Raw genomic sequence first — 21,218 nt, forward strand, 5'->3', positions numbered from 1 at the left:
ATGAGAGTTGCAGCTATTTGCTTTAAAAACAAACAAACAAAAAAAAATCATTCACTCCTAGTGTTCAGGAAACGTGTGAGGAGCAAGAGTCATGATTACATTACCCTAATGCATCTGCCCTCTATTTAAATTAAAACTATTTTCCTGGACAATACTTCTATAAGTAGAATCCGAGTATGCATGTGGAGTTTAGAGTATTCTGAAATATCAGCTCTTAAACCAGAAGCAGTCCTTGCAGAATGCAGGCAGAGAACAACTAATGTGCACAACACATTTTCAGGAAGCTTCCAAAGGCAGTACTTAAATTCACAGCAGATGGGTGGTGCTCACATTCAATGGCCACACTGTTTCATCTTGAGACATCAAAACATTCTGACATCAAGCTGCCTGCAAACACTCTGGCTTGCAACAGAGCCCCAGTCCTGCTACTCATGCACAAATGACTTTTTCAGCATTATGCCATGTTGTAGACCAAACTTTTGCCTTTTTAAAATGTTGCTTCCCCAAAATAGGCAATGGTGCCATACAGTAGAGGAGATCAAACACCAGTGAGTGATATCAGCTTAGGAGAACCAGACCCATAGTTTTAGCCCCCAAGTGCATGCAAAAAAGTTATAAGAACCATAAAGTTTTGGTGTCATAATACCCATACAGTTTGTACTGTCAATTAGGAAAAGTTCTTTATGACCCAGATGGATGAAGAATGCTACATAACCATAAAAATTACATTCATTTAGAAATGAATATTGCTGTGGTCAGAAATGTTTAGTGAGACTGAGTAGGAAGCTCACAAACAAACTGGTTAGTCTTTAAGGAATTGTGAAATGAGTGTAACAATGGATTAATACCTTAGCAGGAAGCTCTGAATGTTTAGTATCCTGTTCCACCAGTGCTTCTGTTCCAGTCTTCAAGTTTTGCTCAGTCCTTGCTTCTCCAGCCTGCACACCTTTCCATTTCTGCTCCTCCAACTTTATCAGGACCCTGTTTACTGTACACATAGCTGCTTCACGACAAAGTGCCATCAAATCAGCACCTACGTAGCCTGGAGTCATATGGGCTAAATAATGAAAATCAAAAGATTCAGGGAGCCTAAGTTTTCGACATAAAGTCTGTAGAATTCTGTGTAAGAGAAAAAAATAGAAGTTGCAACAATTTCCCCTCCGATATGAAAGCAAACATCACTGCTCAGAGTTTTAAGTCATCTCAGTTCACTTGGGCAGATCCTAATGGCACAAGAGCCAAATAATTCACACTTAACTGGAGAGTCACTTATTGCTGAGAGCCACAAAATTAATCTATGTTTTCTCCTGACACTCACACTAAAAGAAACCTACAGTATCAGCCAGGTGATGCTCATTTAAAGGTTAAGAGTTTTGCTGAACATATATTATAATCAACTACAGGTTTTGTTAGTTTTTTGTTTTTTTTTTTTAAATCAAACAAACGAACATTGGATTTAAACTGTCAGATGATGTCCCAAGTGGGTTCCACCAAAACTCAAATGGGTTATCACCCATTCAAGTGATTACTTGGTTCACATTCCTGCATATGACAACATCTGTTTACATTTTACCTGCTCAATTCTTTACAAGAACCCCATTTTTCTTTGCAGAACATCAGCAGGCAGGTCTAGTTTAAGGTCCAGCCTTAAACAGGCACAATTTAAGTATGGAGCAGGTTGAAACACTTCTATATAGCTAATGAGGATAAAAGTGTTCAAGAGAAAAGATACGGCAGATAGAGGAACAGAGCAATAGTAAGGAATTTCTAGAATGTTGCTCTGGCTGATGCTGGTAAATTCTACCAAGCGATACAATTTACTCGCTAATCCAAGATTATTCCACTTAAATCATATCATCAATTATGTTCTTCATTTTCCATTAAAATATTTTGTATTAGAACAGATACTTTTCGTCTCTTCTAGAGCATTCTCCATGTCAGAGCTTAAAGGATTTCCTCCCCAGGGCCCAACAATCCTTCCACCTGAGAACTGCAAAGGATGCTAATAAGACAAATAAAGATGCAAACCTTACAGAGCCATATTATCTTCAAGCAATACAGAAATCTAGGAGAGGGGAGCTAACCTAGTTTTTACAAACAGCAAAGTATTATTTCAGTGGGAAATATTAAAAGGCATCATAAACCAGAGAAATGAAATCCACCACTTAAGTGTCCTTCTAAATTTAAAAAAATACCTACCATTTGATCTGGACATCATTTATCCAAGCTGCTAGCACTGTGCTAAAGCTTTGAATGGAACAATTTATTAAATGACTATTACCTTTAAAAGTTCAGTATGTTTTTCTTTACCCACCTAACAGACAAAATTAAGTACAGTATCTTTAGTTTGGATTTTTTTTAGTAGCATCACCTTATTTTCTTCCAATTTTTTGGCTCATTTGACAAGTGGGGGAAGTGACTCAAGGTACAGAGGTAGCAGTGACTGGCTCAGCCTGTAATCTAAGCACTATCATTCCTTCATTTAAGATAATAAAAGCATATTCCTTGACAGTAAAGGTTACATTTTTTATAAGTGTATGATTAGAAGTGGGCATGAAAGCTGCCTAATATGTGCATGCAAATCAAGTTCAGATTTACACAAAGATGTGTATGAGCAAATAAAACCTGCATGCACAACTGATGTGTACACATTTTCCAATAACTGGGCCTAAACAAACAGCACTAGCCACTTAGAGGGAATGTTTCAACTGGTTACTATCTGATGGATTCACTGTATGTTAAATGAAACCTAACAACACCTGTAACTTATTCCTTTATTCTGTTACCCTGTTGTCATACACCAATACATAAGATTGATTTTTTCCATTCTTTCAAAAAATGCAGCAATATTGGTAGTTCCTGTGGGCCCACATCTGCAGGAACTGCAGAAAACAACAACAATATGGAGGAATGCTGTTAGACTCCCAGCTTCAACTATTCAAAACAATGATCAAGATTTTCTTGTCCAAGCAATCGCTCTCACATGTGAGGAAGATTACTGAAGATTCTACTCACATTCACCATTCCTGCTCCTTGAAATGGCACAAGTTGTGAAATATCAAAATGTTGATATGACAAACTACATAATATCTACCATTTTTTAAGAACATGGTGCATACCGCTGTGTGTTTATTTAGGATGAGTTATTTGCCACAGAGTCAAAAGGGATTGTAAACGGAAAAGGTAAAATAAATAGCCTAGATAAGAAGCATCCCAAATACCTAAACACAATAGCCAGATTTATAGTAGCGAAGATGCAACTCCTCTGCCTCAGCCCTGGTAACATAGCTGCTTTGCCACAGCTAAGAAGAGAGATCAAAATGAACAGAAACTATTACAGGACCTCACACTTAGAAAAGTGTTGGTTGAGTGGCCAGAGACTGTGGAGAGGGTCAGCAAAAGCTGACAGGCTGACAAGGGGACACAGAAAGAGCACACTGCAAGTTTGTTTTTCCTAACGAGAGATGAGGATTAGCTCAGCTTACTCTTTCCTTACCAGCATTTGTAAGCAAGACACAAGGGCAGACTTTTCATTGTTTTTACTCTCTTCTCTACTGGCTTTGTACCCTTGGGGAATTAATAAATAATCTTTGTTTGGAATACACTGTTTTTTAATTGAATTGTTTTAATCAATTCACTGGTCACAAGACCCCAGAATGAAAGGGTTTATAGGTGCCAAATGCAGTTGGGCCTATTGCAGTAACATGGTTAGGAAACAGGGCAGCTGCGGCCTAGAGATCCACTCTAAGTATAGCTGAACCACGTGGTTCCACTCAGAGTTAGGTGCAAGAAGTCAAGCCTGTCACCTCTGGGGTCTATTCAAGAGGTACTAAAAAGAATCTCAGGTGTAGTTGTGCCCTGTAGCCATGACAGGTGAATAAGGAGATTCAAGGACAGAATACTGAACAACAAAATACATATTGCCAACTCCAGGGTATATTCTCTTCTTAAAGTTGCCCAGAATACTTGTTAATGCAATGTTAAGAGGAGATTTATACATGCATCCACACGGAACAGCCGTGGATTGGACAGATAGCATAGAGATATACACACTGTTACCCCTTCTCCACTTACCCTTGCAGGCTGATTGGGTGCATGTGGTTATGCGTGCTATACATTTGTCCTTAACTGTCCACTAATTTGCAACAGTTTTACTAATCAGAAGCCTTGGCCTACTAAGATATACCTCTCTCTAGCTGCTTCATCAGGAATCCCTAGACAAATTTCTCTATCAAATCTTCCAGCGCGCCTCAATGCTGGGTCCAACGAGTCTGGTCTGTTAGTAGCTCCAATGACCAGGACCTGAGCAGTGGCAGCCAGATTATTCAGGTCTGAGGACGGAAGGCAATAAACAAGTACTCAGAAAAGAGCTACATCTTCCTATTGGAACATCACTGTTAATGCTACTCTTCTTAAACACATGCTGCAAGAACATATTTATTCTTGATCATAGTTGGGAAACCATTTACTGAAGCTACTTCTCTTTTAACCATGAAAATTTCTAGGCACTTATCTTTATTTCCACTAGCAACATAGTTTGTTCTTTATACAATCTTAGGCATTTGAAACAACATGTATATAGCACTTTTCCAACATATATGTTTACATAGCACTGAAAGGGTTTCAAGGGTGCTGTATAAACTGATCTGTAAATGACAACATTCAGGAATATTTTCTCTTCACACTCAAAAGAAGCCACATTTAGGATGAAATGCAGCAACTGTTAACGGTGCATAATGACACTGCAACACTGGACAGGAAGTTAATACCACGACATCCAGAAAAAGTGAAGAGTGCCACACTGGATCGCGAGGGAAAAATCTAATAAGGCAGAAATAAGTTATATGGAAAGGATTTTAACCAGGGAATTGGTCTTAATATCCCCCGCTTCTGCAAAAATACTTTGGGATCTTCAACTACCACAACTATTCAGAGCTCAATTTAAGTCTAATTTTAAACAAGTTAAAATAAAACCAAAATTGGACTTCAAAAGAGGACGGAGGTTAATGTTAATTTCATTGCTGAAACTGACCATCCATACAGGTTAGAAGCTGGGCGACAATTCTCCGCTCCATGTCTTTCGAGGCAACTTCTCTTTTTGGGGTGATTGCATCAATCTCGTCTATGAAAAGGATGCATGGTGCATTGGACTAGGAACAAGAAGACCACATAATCACTCTCGATACACATAGCATATAAGTAGTAATAATTTAAGAAAAGTGATTCTCCCATTTCAAAGCTTAAAAGATATATTACGGCAAGTGCTGTCAGGTCCTCTGAACAACCACCCAGTCTCAAACCCCAGCACCCCCGCCCCCAAACACTGTTCTCTTCATTCTCTTAGAGAAGCCAAGTACACTATGGAACCGTGCATAGGGCTGAGATCATCAGGAAACTAAAGCATGAGATTTTTTAAAAATATATTTTATGTTGCTTTGTGTCTTCTACAGACACTGCATTGTCGTGATTTTTGCTGATTTGAAAATATTTAAGCCCAAACCAGAAGTTGGGGCATTTACATTTTTGTTTGGCAAGAAGTCACTAATGCTGTAGAATCTGGAGACCTAATACCATGCAACCATACAATTGACAAGGGGCAGGCGTGGGCAATAATGGAAACTATTTGCCAAATCAGATTACTAGAAGAGTCAGATCATGTTCAAGGAGCTAAAGCAAGGAGTGCATAAATCATTATAGATTTCCATAACATTTCATTTATGGAACTCCGTATTCATAAAAGGACAAAACTAATAAAAAGTAGCACTTACCTGGCACTTTGATTCACCAGTGTATTTAAACATTAACTAATCCTTAAAAAAAAGTATGCTACAGGAAAACACAGAGAAGCTTCTCCATTCAGATCTGCCAACGCCTCGATCTAGAAAGGCAGAGTTTAAAAGCACACCCCCAAAGCTGTCAAGCCAGTGCAGCATGTGCGCCACCTAGATGCTCGAGCATTATTTCTCTGAGTTTAGCAGCACATTTGCTACAGAAAGAGCATAATTTTGCTATGTAGGGATTATAGTACCAGACATATGGCACATGCTAGAATAAAAACGTTTTTTGTTCATGAGACCCAAGAGTCACTGAAAAAGCAATTTAAGATAACAAATGTAAGTGGCTAAGATAAAAAAAAAAAGATTTTTTTTTTAATTGAAACATGCTTCATGCAATAAATGCCACTTAAAAAGTTAATTTTGATGCCAGACCATTTTAAATGCAAAGAATATTTAAAAAAAAAAACAAACCACATTATCTATTTCATATCATGATTTTGGTTCTCGTTTCCTTATTGTTTGTAATAATGGCTTTTTAAATTCAAAACAGCAGCTCAGGTTCATATTGGGACAGAAACTACCAGGACTCCACAATCCTTGCTTCCTCTGAAACCCATGAAGAAGACTGGTAAATATGTTGAGAGGCCTCAAAATAGTGGTGATGGTGGGAAATGGAAATGGAAAAGCAAGCATTGTCAAAAGGCAGATATGGAGGACTCTCTAGGGAATTATACAGAGATTTACTTAAAAGTGATTTTTAATAAGTAGCATACCACCCTCAACCCCTTCTGCTTTTCTTTGCTTCTCATGAAGAACTAGACTTAGACCAAAATACTCTCACAGTGTTTGGTCATCACCAACCTGGGCTGGATTTCAGCCAGTAACCCAGTGGTGTTCTTGTGTATTTAAGACTGTGCAGATATGGGAAAATTTAATTCTAACATTTTTTTCTTGGATTCCTAGATCTTTGCCTGCAATTTCTTCTTTCGTACTAATACCACTAATGTATCCAAATTCACAGACTTAATGAAGAGGTCAACTTCTTAAGTAACACAGAGTAGTAATTACTCCAGTATATACAAAAGCCAAGTATTTTATGTAGTGAATTGCCTAACAGAGTGACTATACATTAATAATTGTATTATAATTTATATTTACATTACAGGCTCTTTGGGGCAGGGATTGTCTTTTTGTTCTGGGTTTGTACAGCATCTAGTACAATGGGGTCCCAGTCCATGACTGAGGATCCTAGGCTCTACAGTACTACAAATAATTCAATCTTAATTTCAAATTGCAGCAGCAGAAAGGGACCATTAAAAGGTTTTATGAAGAGAAAGGATCAAGCAATTTATTAGCTCAGCTCCCTGGCCTCACCACAGCTTGTTCAAACAACTCTCGCAGCTTCTGTTCAGACTCCCCAGAGACTCCCGATACAATTTCAGTAGCAGCTACTTTGAGCATTGGCAGTTCAAGTTCCTAGAATAAATGTAAAGAATATAGTTATGAAATTGCTAAACTTCAAAAACATTTCCTCTTCGCAGGATTTTCTTTGACTAAGTCCCCTAGAATCAGTATTTATATAATTTATGTTATCATAATACTTTACACTTTTAATGAGCCTTTCAAGAGAAGTTTTTAAAGTGCTTTAGAAACCACATGCAACACCCCTACATCTAAGTGATCGGAGGCACTTAACCAAATGAACAGAGCTGGGAACAGAATCCAGGTCTCCTGGCTCCCACTTTAACAGCTTAATAGCATTGCCACTGATTACAACACACTTAGTCTATACACTGATGTCTGATCTATGAGGAATACTGATTTCAGTGACAAACTAACAGAGGGCTTGTCAACATGAACATTTAGTTCATGGTAAACTTGAGAGTAATCAAACCCACACTAGCATGCTGAGCACTAAATGTCCACGTGCAACCTAACAGTTCCTTAGTATGTTTTGAAATGGGAGTACATCAAAGCACACAAAGGAACTGTTAGTGTGCATCAGCAGGGTCCACACCAACACATAGTGCACGACAGATAAGCATGTGATAGATTTACACCCCAGCTTGCAGTGAAGTACATGTCTGTGTAGGATAAAAATACCCAAGATTTAATTCCAAGAGATTCTATCAACTTTATGCAATAAAAGCCTGTAAGTTTTCATTTTGAAAAAAAAAAAGCTGTGTTCCAACAGTTCATAATTTACGTATAACCCCCTGCCCCAGTCCTGATCCCCCTCCCACCCTCCGAACCCCTCAGTCCCAGCCCAGAGCACCTTCCTGCACTCCAAACCCCTCATCCACAGCCCCACCCCAGAGCCTGCACCCCCAGCTGGAGCCCTTACCCCCCCCCCATACCCCAACCCTCTGTCCTAGCCCAGAGCCCCATCCCGCAACCCAAACCCCTCCTCCCCAGCCCCACCCCTGAGCCCTCATCCCCTCATACCCCAACCCCCCTGTCCCAGCCCAGAGCCCCCTCCCATACCCTGAACTCCTCATTTCTGGCCTCCCCCCAGAGCCCGCATCCCCAGCCACACCCGACCCCCAATTTCATGAGCATTCATGGCCCGCCATACAATTTCCATACCCAGATGTGGGCCTCAGGCCAAAAAGTTTGCCCACCCCTGAGCTATAAGGATGCCACTTGTAGAGGTGGCTGTTTGATGAGGACAGACCATCACCTTATTTGACAGAGGCCGAACAGGTGTTGTATGGTAACTTCCAAGTTTAATGTCAAAGGATTACCTCCCCATGGAGTAAGCCATGTCACAATCCAAAACAGATTTCACCCCCTTTTTCAAAAATATCCAGGCTGAAAACTTTTCTACTGTGAACAGATCAAACTTTAATCTAATACATGGCCTGTTGAAAGTCCATTCCTTGTGAGTGCTTGCAAGAAGAAACTGAGTTTTTAATGCAATATTTTTCCCCTGCATGAGGATCTATCAAGGAATACTCCTGATTCAGACTGCATTTCTGTTATTTAAATTCTAATGGATGTTTATTTTGAGATGAGATGGGAAGAGGCAAGATAGATAAAAGCAAAGAGGAGAACATTCTAATCTATCTGCCCTCTCCCTATCTTAAGTCTGATTAAAAGAGCAGACAAGAGGAAGGGAAAGCACATATTAAGACAGTCTCACCCCAGCAATTGCCTGTGCTAGTAATGTCTTTCCACACCCGGGTGGTCCATGTAAAAGAAATCCTCGAGGTGGGACCACGCCTAAGTGATTGTATACTTCAGGGTGACGCACGTGTATCAGCATCTTGCATACCTCCTGTTAGAAAGAAGATAAAAATAGAGTAGATAGAGGAAAATAATATAAACACTAAAATGTATAGAAGGATAACTTGTGTCTCACTTATTTCAGTGACTGATATTAGAGAGGTCAGTTCGGGTTAAGATCTATAGCTAGTCTTGCTGCCCTCTTCAATCAGTGAGAGTCAGCTTCTTATGTTGCCAATGATTTGCTGAGTTGCTATGCAAATCAGTCCTGCTTGGGCTCCAGCTCCCTCATTTTGTATACATGTAGTTTTATTCACTGTGTTCTCTATCCCATAAGTAACACAGCAAGGGTTTAAGTAAAACTAACCTTCAGAGTTTCATCACTGCCTCCCACATCGTCAAATTTCACTAAAGGGAACTGCAGCTCTGGTCCTTTAGTTTTAACTACAAGAAGAAAAAGGAAGGGAATAAATGAAGTCATTAGAATTTGGACACAGCAGAAGCCAGTGGCTGCAAACCCCAACAAGACAGACACTGATCTGAACCCACAGGTAAAAGATTAGATAGAACAAATTATTTCTTATGCAACGGTCACAGGACTGGACTATTTTCTAGCACAACATGAAGGATGAATGTCTTCCTGAAAGGCTCCAGCCGAAAAGTCAACATTTCAGAAGTGCAGAATATCTCTGATCCCAACTGCTTCAGCTATCAACCACCCACATATCCGGTAAGCCAATTCAGAAATAGTAGCTCTCACCTTTCTGCTTACGCAAAACAGATTCTATTTCTTCATCTACATCTTGAGATTCCTCTTTCCTTCTTTTTCGTCTCTTACTCTTTGTCTTCTTTCCTTCACTCTCCAAAAAAGAAAGGTCTTTTGATTTCTAGAGCATAAAACACAGAATGATATGACTGAGTCTTCAAATATTTAGTACATAAATGACTGAGCTTTTCTACAGACACCTGAAAGAGCAGAACAAACAAAATCTGAAGACACATATGGTGCTTCATGCATAGATATTATGAGAGTGGTAAGAGACAAGGTATGATCAATCCTTTCTGTGTCTAAATCCTTTCATTACTTGGTTTTTACTAAGGATTGTTCACATTGATTTGTCTTTTTTTGGGGGTGGGGTGGGGTGGGGACTAAAGTTCCAGAAAAAAATTGTATACATAAGCTAGAAAAAGATCTAAGAATAAAAAGGTGATTTAAGTTAGGACTCATCTACACAGGAACGTTATTCCGGAATAAGGTAGGCTGTGAATTTAAAGCACAATAGTGATTCCACTATAACTCTCTGTGTGGACACTCTTACACCCTTATTCTCGAATAAGAGCATCCATGGGGGTTACTATTCTGGAGTAGATATTCCAGTGTAGTTTATTCTGCAGTAGCTATTCTGGACAATTTTCCCATGCAAACAAGCCCTGAATTGCATAATTACTGTAAAGCAACAAACATTGTGTCTTAATACAGCTGTGCGCGTGCGTGTGTATATATAAAAAACCTCCATTAGAAACAATGTTAATTACCAGTAACACACTATGTTTGTACAGCACTTAGCACAGTGTGATCCTGGTTCATAAGTAGGGCTTCTAGGTGCTACGGTAATACGAATACTAATCACCACCAATATTGTAGTGAATATTGTGCAAATAACTTGAGTCATCGCTGTATATGCAAGAAAAATACAAATGAGAGAATGGACAGATGAGATTGTGCATCTTGTTAACATCATGTTTTGTTTTCAACACAATTTGATGGACATTTTATTCCACGATGATCCCCCTGCTACCCCATTTTAGTCCTATATGATATGTCTTGTCCACTAGAGAAGAAAAACATCAACTCCATGATATGCCTTTTATCCACTGAACAAGGACAAAGAGGTTCTGGGGCATCTCTTAATTCCCAAACTCCTGTATATCCCCAAAATGAAAATCCCCTGGTTCTGTTTTTGAACACTTTCCATCCTTAAAAACTGGCTCTGGGGTCGCAATGTCACCATAAGGATATTTTTAGATACACTGAGAATACATTGCCTTAAAGGGTCAATGTAATCACGTTTCTGCCTGAAGACATTTTGCTGACTTTTGTTAAAGAACACCTAAAATTACTATAACTAAAATAAAGACATCAAAGAAATATATATATTTCTCTTCTCAGCTTGTTTACTTTGTACATTGTGGCCCTAAGGGCCTCTTCACGTCAACTGACAAAAGGCCTACTCAACACACGTGTCATAATATTTAGCCAAACAGCATCTTGTCAGGTATTCTATAATATCTAGTAACATGAACATCGAGTGATGTATGTACAGGTTGTATATAAAGAGTTATGCATATGTGCTAGAAATATGCTCTTCAAATAAGTTTTGGAGGCATGTGGATTTCCACAAAGGAACGTAAATTTCCCTGTCTGCACGGTTCAAGCTAACAGGCTGACTAAAAAACAGTATAGTTTGATTACAAACAAAGGGCAATTAAAGTACATTTGTACCGGAGTTAAACAAAGTGATGGAGCCAACTGAGAAAACAAATTGATCAGAGGATTAAGTGACTTAGTGCCTGCACCTAAAGAACCAGCAGTAGTGGAGAGATTTGTCTGGGTTTACTTTTCAAGGGGTTCACTTAAAAAGTATTCTGTACTATAAAAGGGAAGAATAGGGAAAAAGGATCAGCATCCTCTGACTCTGTGAATAGTGGATCCACCTGCCTGAGGGGCTGGAGACACGGATAGCTTGATGTAAGTCAGAAAGCTGTTCAGGCAACGATTGCAGTTGGCCAAAGTTAAGTTTGGTCACTAGAAAGCAGGTTGGGGTTTTTTTTTGTTTGTAACCAGACCTGTCTCTTTTCTTGCTTAGTATCACTTAAATCTACGTTCCTTAACAATAAACTTATGTTTAGTGTTACCACAACCCACATCAGTGCTGCGTATTAAAGACAGCTAGACCACGGGTTCTCAAACTGGGGGTTGGGACCCCTCAGGGGGTCACAAGGTTATTACATCGGGGGCTGCGAGCTGTCAGCCTCTACCCCAAACCCCACTTTGCCTCCAGCATTTATAATGGTGTTAAATATGTAAAGAAGTGTTTTTAATTTAAAAAGAGGGTTGCACACAGAGGCTTGCTATGTGAAAGGAGTCACCAGTACAAAAGTTTGAGAACCACTGAGCTAGACTAACAGGTTGGCATGTACCCTGTCTCTTTGGAGGCAGTGAACTTGGTAATTTCTGTGACTGTAGTATCCAGCCCCTCTCATTGGACAAAGAGATATCTCTGGGGAACTCAGGAACTGGGGTTCACTGAATGTTACCTACCTGGCAGAGCCTCATGGAGTTTGCTGGTGAGGTGGACAGAGGGGTGTGGCAAGGAGCTGTTGCACAGATTAAGCTCCAGCAAAACTTACCTCTCTGCCTCAGCAGAAACACCCAGTGGCTTATGGTTCTGGACAGCACTTTGCACTGTTTCCCCTGTCTGTCAGTCTCCCCTGTTTGCGTGGGACTTGCACACAGCAACAGGAGAAGCCATTAAAAAAAAAATTAAGAAAATGTGATTGTAAAACCACAAAAATGGGCAGGGTAACTTGGTCAGGTGTGGTTCCTGAAACTATTTTTGACTAATTTTTTAAAATTAACTAGATTTCCAGTCTTTTAATCTTGAGCATCTCAAACATAAAGAAGGCGTTTTTTTTAAAAGACTTTGATACAGTACAAATTTGTCTTGCATAAGAACATATCAAATGTTGTTTGCACCAGAACATTTTTGGCAGCTACAATACTTTTTGAAAAAAGATGGCACCAAGCAACTAAGCCAGTCTTTCATCATAACATCTTACATTTACAGAGCGCTTCACAAAAATTAAGATCCAAACACTGCTTCATCCACCAATGCAGCAACCTCTATGTTGAAACATTGTAGGTGTATTAAAAAAACAGGTTTGCATTGCCCACCAAAGGCTCAAACTTGTTTTTATATACAATGTGCATCTTGGGGGCATGAGGAAGAACAAGTCTGTTCTTCATACTGTACTTCAAAGTATTGTCACATAAGGTAAGAAATGTACTAACCCCCAATGTATATGCCTTATTAAGTGGTATCAGATTTAAAAGAGAAGCTACCTCAGATATCTGTTTCCTTTCCTCTTCTTCCTCACTCAGGTCAATTAAGAAGTTGTCTTCTTTTCTACCTGGGGTTTTATCAATAAACCATCCACCTTCAGAGATCCTAGTATCAAGTGGGGTGCCAGATGGAAGAGCACTAGTTCTGGGTGCTGTCACTTGTGCAGGGGTACTGGTTTCTGTCGGCTCATTCTTCGGAGTTGCTGGAAGAGAATCAGGATCTCCTTTCCGGTATAAGGTCAGCAGAGAGCTGTTCAGGTGATTTGTGGACTGCAAAGTTTATGTATTTAAAATAAAACAAAAAAAATTGCTTGCAGATATCTCCCTCAGCAAGCAAACAGCTTTAGTAGTAGATAGTAAAGTCTTTACTCTGCCCTCTCCCCCCGCCTTTGCTATGTTCCCCTTCCTCAGAAACGGCCCCCAGCCACAGTCCTGCCTCATTCTTCCACAGGAAATAATCTCCTTTCGACTCTACAAGGTCTCCAGTTGGGGACTGCTGGCTGATGTGCTCATTCTGACAACCCACATGAGATTTGTCAGAATGAGGGCATCAGCCAAGCCATTAACAGTTTGGCAACCGAGGAGCACCTTGGGCAGCCAGAAAGGAAGCTGGTCAGAGATACTGTGGCTGGTACAACTTCCAGGATGCTGACTTTTAAAAACACTACTAGCACTGGAACATATATTTTAAAAAAACAAGTCTCACCATAAAGAATTATATGAATTCTAAACCAAAGTGTGGGCCTTTACCAGATGGTGTATACACAGCTCTGTTTTAAAACTCTTGTATATTTTAAGTAAAGAGCATTGATATATTTCATATGTGCACTGCTGTGTTCATTTCGATTGCATTATACCATCGAGAATGAAATATGGACTTACTAGAGGTTCTGAGTAATCATCATCATCTGAGTCGTCTGTGTAGCTTTCCACATCCCTTTAGCAGAAAAAAGTGAAGAGGCAGAAATTATGGGTTCAACATACCATAACAGCACAATGAGACATCAGCACAACTACCGGTAATAGAACAAGTATTCTCTCCTAGGAAGATGCTAGGCTCTCCGTGCTAAGACTACAATACTACTATGTGTGGGACAGAGGGTAGAGATAGAACAACTCTTCTGATGGCCCTCTCCCCCCTCCCCGCAATCTAAGTCTGGTTGTGGAAGTAGGAAAACCTTCTCTCCTCAGCGCTTCCATCACCAGCTGGGCTCTCTATAGTAGATGAAGCTATTCTGGTAGTCCTGAAATCAGACTTCAAAGCCTGCTGGAACAGCTCACTCAGTTTGTGTGGCTGGAGGCCTTTGAGGAACTAAAGCTGTATTTATTTTAAAATTCTGGGGCTAGAATTCAAACCAAAGATAAAAAGGTTGGAATCATGAGCAGAATACCTCAAGGGGACAAGGAGGAGAGGGTGTTTAGTAATTTTAACAAATAAAAAGATATTCTCTATGATTAGCCTACTTTTGACTAATAGGTAACAAATTAACTGCTGAATTTGTCTTCATTAAAAAAATACTTTAGAACTTCAGTAACACACCTCAGTACATATTTACAGCAACTGAGATAAGACATGAAATATTCATGTTTGTGTGGCAGTAATAAGGTTTAAGCAGGCTGTAGCCTCTAGAAGGTACATGATCACACTCAGAACAGCTAATGCCAGTGTCAATCCATTCATTCAAGAGCCGCAATACACATACACATTGTGGGAAGTCAGGCAGATTAAGCAGTGCATTATACATATGTATATATGGTTAGTATAAAATTAAGACGTTTCTCTGACTTCTTTAGCCATACTCAAACACGTGATTGAATTTGTCCAAAAGCTATACTCTAGGCTGCCCCCCCTTGATGAGTCCAGACCTAAAAGAGCCCAGATTATCCCTGTGCTGTTAATCATAGAAATTAGTTAATCATTGTATCTCTCCCTGCCAATACTCGTCCTCTGGACTATCATTACAGATATCTGCTTGCACAGCAAAATGTTAATATTTAGTAGGTTTAATAAAAAGCCAACAGACTGTTGTTTTTAAAGTGGTTAGAGGTTTGATTACTGAAATTCAGAAGATCTGGGTATTCTGTTCTGAATTAAACATACCCTGTCTTAAAAACACTGATACGAATGGCTATTACTGTCACTCTAACTGTAAGAGAGAAAATATTTTAGCACTAATAAAGAGGGAGGCATATTTTCAATATTTAATGCAAAGTAGTCTCTATCACATTTAAGGAGGCAGAATGCTCTAGTAGACTGTGCACGGGATTGGGAGCCAGGAAATCCAAATTCTAATGTCCCCTCTAACAAACATTAACTGGCTGTGTGCACTTGGAAAATTCACTGAAACCCTCCATCTCAGTTTTCCCATGTCTAGGGTGACCAACAGCAAGTGTGAAAAATCAGGATGGGGGTGGGGGGTAATAGGAGCCTATATAAAAAAAAGCCCCAAATTATCAGAACAGTCCCTATAAAATTGGGACATCTGGTCACCCTATCCATGTCTAAAATAGCGATAACACCTCTGTGACAAAGAGGAGTTGTAAGGATTTAATAGACAGGCCCCAATTCTATAAGCTGCCCTACCCACAAGGAAGGTGAATCCTGGTCTTCACCCGCTGTCTCCCCCCACCACCACCACCGACACAAAGTGTTCTTTAATTCATTAACTTGAGTTAATCCCAGTGAAAAGGTAGTTGTAATTTTTATGTGAGTTGGCAGGTTGAGTTCAAGTCTATGGGCCTGGTTCACTAGAATGTACCTTGAGGTAAGAACTCCCCCCGGCCCTTTTTATTTTTTTCCCAGCAAAGACAAGACTTATGAGGGCACCGTGTGGAACAGCTTGCAGGATCAGGCCCTTCATAGTAATATAGAGTTTTTTAAAGATACAAGGCACTATGGAAATTTTAAGTACTGACATCATTGTTAAAGTAGTCTTAAGGCAACAAGTCTTTCCACTTACTCATTCCCTTCTCGTCTGTGTCTTGCTCTTTTTGCCACATGTTCATTCTCTAAAGTTGTTAAATCTTCAAATTCTCTCTCATTACTGATTATACCAAACACTGAAAAAAACCCAGAAGAACATGGATGGCAGCAAGTGCTCAACAACAGTGTCATCAGTAATTCAGAGAGCTTCTTACAGCTTCTTGGTATTTCAGTCCTGATATTAACAGACTTACCTTTCTCAACCTGAATTCTAAAGGCATTTCTTTTTCTTCGTCCATATTCTGCACTGTAAAACAATTGTACAGGTTAGGATCTCACTGAGGCCTTCTTTCATGTATTGTCATTCTCAATGTATATACAAGTTTCTAAAGTGACACAATCCACAATCTTTTACACAAGTACACCCTGGAACCAGTTATGTGGAAGAGTGACTTTGGTTCGAGCTATTCCAGGCTTTTAAAAAGGATTAGGTGTAACTCAAATGGCATCATACTAAACTCGATTTCTGGGATAAAAAGTGCAAAGTGAATCACAGTGGTCTCTAGATAGTAGTCTTCAGAAGGACATTTAGTGGAGATTATGACCAGCATCATTGGCTGGATATGTAGAGCACTGAGTGGCAATATAAAAGAAGAATCAGCCAAGTGGATTTTCATTCATAATAGGCTTGTTTGTTTTAAACCACACATACAGAGCTAGGGACTGAACAAGGATGGGTCCTTCAGCCATAGGATTATTTTTCCTTTTAGGCATGATAATGAAAAATTCAGCCCCTTTAGATTTAGATTAGTTATAAGGAAGATATTTCTAACTATAAGGATAGTTAAGTACTGGAATACGTTACCATGGGATGTTGTGGAATCCTGTCAATGGAGGTTTTTAAGAACAGGTTAGACAAACAACTGTCAGGGATGATGTAGGTATACTTGGTCCTGCCTCAGTACAAGATGACCACTCGAGGTCTCTTGTGCCCTACATTTCTATAATTCTCTGTGCTACTGCAATATAAATAAGTTACTAGATAGATCAGCCAAAGAGAATCTTGCAGTGAAAACAATTATTTTGACTGTACTTCTTCCCTGATCAGTGATGTATTAAGCAACTTTCAATCCTAGTTTATAATAAAGTGTAATTCAGAACTGTCATGAGAAATACATTTACATTTTTACAAACACATATGACTATTTCTATTGTTTATTTTAAAAAAACAGAATGCAAGGATTAAGCTTTTTGCTCACCTGTAAGTTTTCTGTAAATCAGCTGCTAAAATTCCAATGTCCACATATGGGCCACATTTATTACTGCTTAGGTACTGAAATGTAGAGTTTATAGAAATGAACAAAATCTTAGACTTTTGCTGAAGTTATTGACCTTCACAAGTTATCATCATAAAAGATGATAAATTTAAACTGAAAAATCTAAACAGCTTGAATTTGTTTTGGTACAAAGTTATCAGATTGATAAATAATTTGACAGGACACTATTAACTATTTACAGAGCCAACTGGCCACATTTACTGGGAAAAGTAGTACATTATATTTGGAGGCCAAACTAACTATTGGCATTAATTGGGGCAACTCCATAAACTTCCATCGATAGAACAGTGATACTCAGATTGGTTAATAATTAAATCACACATATGTGCTGCAAAGAGATGCAGGAGACATATTAGGAAGCACAGTTTAAGTCACTAAGCAATCAGGATGCTTTTACTGTCTTATAAACCAATTAAGTTATTAACTTATTTGCTGTGAAACTAAAAACTAAATACGATTAGTACTATAGTAAATGAAACAATGAATTCACACTACTGTGGCTCTTTTGGGTAATGCTGATAGCTGATTTGGTTGCTGAAGCTAGGAGGTCTGAGTATCATTGCAACTGCAATAGGAGAAAGATGGTCCTACAGCCAAGGGATTGAACTTGGAAATGGAAATCATGGGTTCTATTTCTGCCCCTACTAAACTTTCTGTGCAGCCTCATTTCTGTGTGTCTCAGTCCTCCATCTGCAAAAGGCAGATCATAATTTAATACCTAATAGGTGTGTTGTGAAGATAAATTTATCTTTGCAAGGCACTTAGGGGAGTGTCACAGAAAGTATGTGAATCAAATGCTATAACATTACACCAGCTTTTATACTTGGCTTTTAGTCTGGGCTATTTTCACAATAATCACACCCTCACATGGACCACCAACTCGAGAGGGCTTGAGTAAAATCACTGCTCCACTCATCCCCAAATCAATAGCTCCCTAACTGTCTCGGGTTTTCTAAAGGCATCCACTACTGTGGGATCGCAGCTCCCTCTGACAGGGGGGTACCCAGGTGGTGTGACCCCTGGAACAAGATGATAACTTGCAGGGAGCCCAAGGACCGCACCCAGCGTGTTTTACAGACACACACAGCGTGTGGTGCTGGCATTGGCCCTGACAAATGAAACGGCCGCTCCCCTCCCCTAGGCCTAAGGCCTGCGGAGAGCTGGGTGATGGGCCTGTAGCGCGGGGCGATGCAGGGCTGCGCTGCGGGCACCCTGGGTTGCATGCAAGGCTACCCCTTGATCAGGGGCGGCTCTATGTATTTTGCCGCCCCAAGCACTGCAGTCAGGTGGCTTTTGGCAGTGCACCAGCGGACCTCCTGCAGGTAACACAGATTCGGCGGTATGCCTGCGGGTGATCTGCCGGTCCCGCAGTTTCGGTGTAGCCGCCGCTGAATTGCCGCTGAATCCGCTGGACCGGCGGACCTCCCGCAAGCATGCCGCCAAAGGCTCCCTGACTGCTGCCCCCACAGCAACCGGCAGGCCGCCCCCCAGGTCTTGCCGCCCTAGGCAGGGCTTGGTGCGCTAGTGCCTGGAGCCGCCCCTGCCCTCGATGGCCCTGGAGGAGCGCGTGGCCGGGCGCGTGACTTGACTTCCCGGGGCTGGGGACGGGCCACAGCGAGGCAGGAGCAAGTAGGGGGCGGGATCGGGATCGGCACCTGCTTGATTCGCTGCTTGAGGCGAGGGTCCGCAAAGCTCCCCACGCGGCCCCGCATGGCCCAGCGCCTCCGGCAGCTCTCGCCAAGCGAACCGAGGCGCGCCGCCAGAACGATGGAGATCAACCCGAAGAGCCGCTCTGGAATTCTATTCAGGCACTGACCTAGCCACCTAAACCTCCGCCCGAAGGGCCCATTCAAAATATCCCAACTTTATTGGCAGTTCTGGTATTACGAACAAGCCCTGGTCTAGGCTAGGAACACCGTACGGTGCGTTTACTGTACAGCAGGCGCCTCCGTCCCCAAATCCTCGGCTGCCTGGGGCTGAAGATTCCTGCCTTTGGTCTGAGCCCAGTCAAATACCTTCAGCCATTTTGCATTGATACGGTTTCTCTTGTGCGCCGGAAAGCCCTGTCCGGCCATTGGGCGCTCACTTCACCATTGCTGAAGCTGCAGGCATAAAACTTGGCTTGTTTTGTAGATCCCATTCAGGCGTGGACATCAGCTATGTCTTTTTAAAGTCAGGCACAAGTTGGTTGTGTTGTGCTTACAGGGAGGACCCAGCAATGAAAAGCGTTTCAGTTAAAGCCATGCCAGTATCAGTCCGTCAATGGCACGCTATTATTTATTTATTATTGGTGTTATCACAGTGCCTAGGAGCCTTATGAGTAAGCCAAGAAAATTAATTGAAAGTTTAGGCATCAACACAACACTAAGTTTTACAAGTCTAGCATGCACAAGTCAGACATTTCCAATCCCTCCCTGCGCCTCCTGGGACTTTGACACAATGTTGTCTTGTCTGCCTTGCACATACTGCAGGTGGTACTATACATTTCTGTTTCTCTTGTTAATTATGTTATTGAAATAACAGGATGTGCATGCATAATAGCCCAGTTAGTAATGCAATAAGTTCCTTAACTTTAGGAATGTCCTATCTTTAATGGGTTTTGTTTTATTAATATCACCAGCATTAAATGTAAAAGTTATGATTTTAAATCCTGTGCTAACCTCCCTCCACCCCATTTGCCCAGCTGTGGCAGCTATTAGCATTCTGTGCTTTCTCCGGGGGAAGGAAGTGGGTGGGTTTGGACTGGGGTGCAGGATTCTTGGGTGGGGGTCTGGGAGAGATGTGCTACTGGGATTCTATTCTGTGTAAGGTTCCTATCCTGTTCTCATCAGCACAGTATCCCAGCCCCTTCCAGCAATGCCATACAGAGTGTGACACTTTCACAGACCTTGGGTAGGGTTACCATATGTCCGTATTTTCCCGGACATGTCTGGCTTTTTAGTTTTTAAATTGCCATCCAGGAGGAATTTTTAAATATCTAAAAACGTCTGGGAAAATACGGAGGTATGGTAACCCTAGATCGGAGCTGCGGAGCAGGGGTTGCAGGCGCCGGCAGCGCACAGACAGCCTTCCGCCCCTCCTCCCCCAACCCTAAGAGCCAGAGGGACCTGCCGGGGGGCGAGGTGGGGAGTCCTGGCAGTGCTTATCTGGGCCGGCTCCCAGGAAGCATCTGGCAGGTCCCTCTGGCTCCTAGGGTCGGGTTGGAGGATGAGGGGGCGGAGGGCTCTCTGTGCGCTGCCTGTGCCTGCAAGCCCCGCTCCGTGGCTCCAGCAGCTCCCATTGGCGTTTTTCCCAGCCAATGGGAGCCATGGAGTTCATGCTTGTGGCGGGCACAGCACGTGGAGACCCCTCGGCTGCCCCTGATCCTAGGAGCCAAGGGGCCTGCGGCGGGGGGGGTGACTAGGTGAGCGGGGCGGGGTGAAGAGGCAAGCAGTGAGCCAACAGCGGGTGCGGGGGTGAGTAGGCAAGCGGAGGGTGGTGGTGAAGAGGCAAGCAGCGAGAGAGCCAGTGGCTGGCGGGCAGGTGGGCGGGTGAGGAGGCGGGCAGGGAGGGTGAAGAGACGAGCAGCAAGCCGGCAGGGGGCGGTGAAGAGACGAGCAGCGAGGGAGCCAGCAGCGGGCGGGAGGGTGAGGAGGCAGGCGGTGGGCAGGGAGGGGAGGAGGTGGGCGGTGAGCCAGCGACAGGCGGGGGTGGGGTGGGTGAAAAGGCCAGTGGCGGGCAGCAGGGGTTGAAGAGGCGAGCGGTGAGGGAGCCAGCGGTGGGTGGGCGGGCGGAGGTGAGGAGGCAAGCGGCGAGCCAGCAGCAGGCGGGGGTTCTCGGGGCGGACATGGGGG

General features: G+C 41.9%; 1 protein-coding gene across 2 annotated transcripts in view; it reads right to left on the reverse strand.

Moving 5' to 3' along the window:
• Positions 1-19,188, reverse strand: part of NVL (nuclear VCP like) — a 64,604-nt gene extending 45,416 nt beyond the window's left edge. For both annotated transcript variants that reach the window (XM_054023529.1, XM_054023528.1), the window contains exons 1-13: positions 19,041-19,188; positions 17,308-17,381; positions 16,303-16,355; positions 16,086-16,185; positions 14,008-14,062; positions 13,126-13,395; positions 9,763-9,889; positions 9,370-9,446; positions 8,920-9,054; positions 7,152-7,253; positions 5,033-5,150; positions 4,187-4,331; positions 849-1,119 (exon numbers count right to left, since the gene is read on the reverse strand). In XM_054023529.1, coding sequence (XP_053879504.1) covers positions 849-1,119; positions 4,187-4,331; positions 5,033-5,150; positions 7,152-7,253; positions 8,920-9,054; positions 9,370-9,446; positions 9,763-9,889; positions 13,126-13,395; positions 14,008-14,062; positions 16,086-16,185; positions 16,303-16,355; positions 17,308-17,381; positions 19,041-19,097 — 1,584 coding nt within the window. In that variant the 5' untranslated portion in view covers positions 19,098-19,188. The remainder of the gene's footprint in view (positions 1-848; positions 1,120-4,186; positions 4,332-5,032; positions 5,151-7,151; positions 7,254-8,919; positions 9,055-9,369; positions 9,447-9,762; positions 9,890-13,125; positions 13,396-14,007; positions 14,063-16,085; positions 16,186-16,302; positions 16,356-17,307; positions 17,382-19,040) is intronic.
• Between the last annotated feature and the right edge of the window lie 2,030 nt (positions 19,189-21,218).

The sequence above is a fragment of the Malaclemys terrapin genome, chromosome 3, assembly GCF_027887155.1.
Source record: "Malaclemys terrapin pileata isolate rMalTer1 chromosome 3, rMalTer1.hap1, whole genome shotgun sequence".
NCBI lineage: Eukaryota > Metazoa > Chordata > Testudines > Emydidae > Malaclemys > Malaclemys terrapin.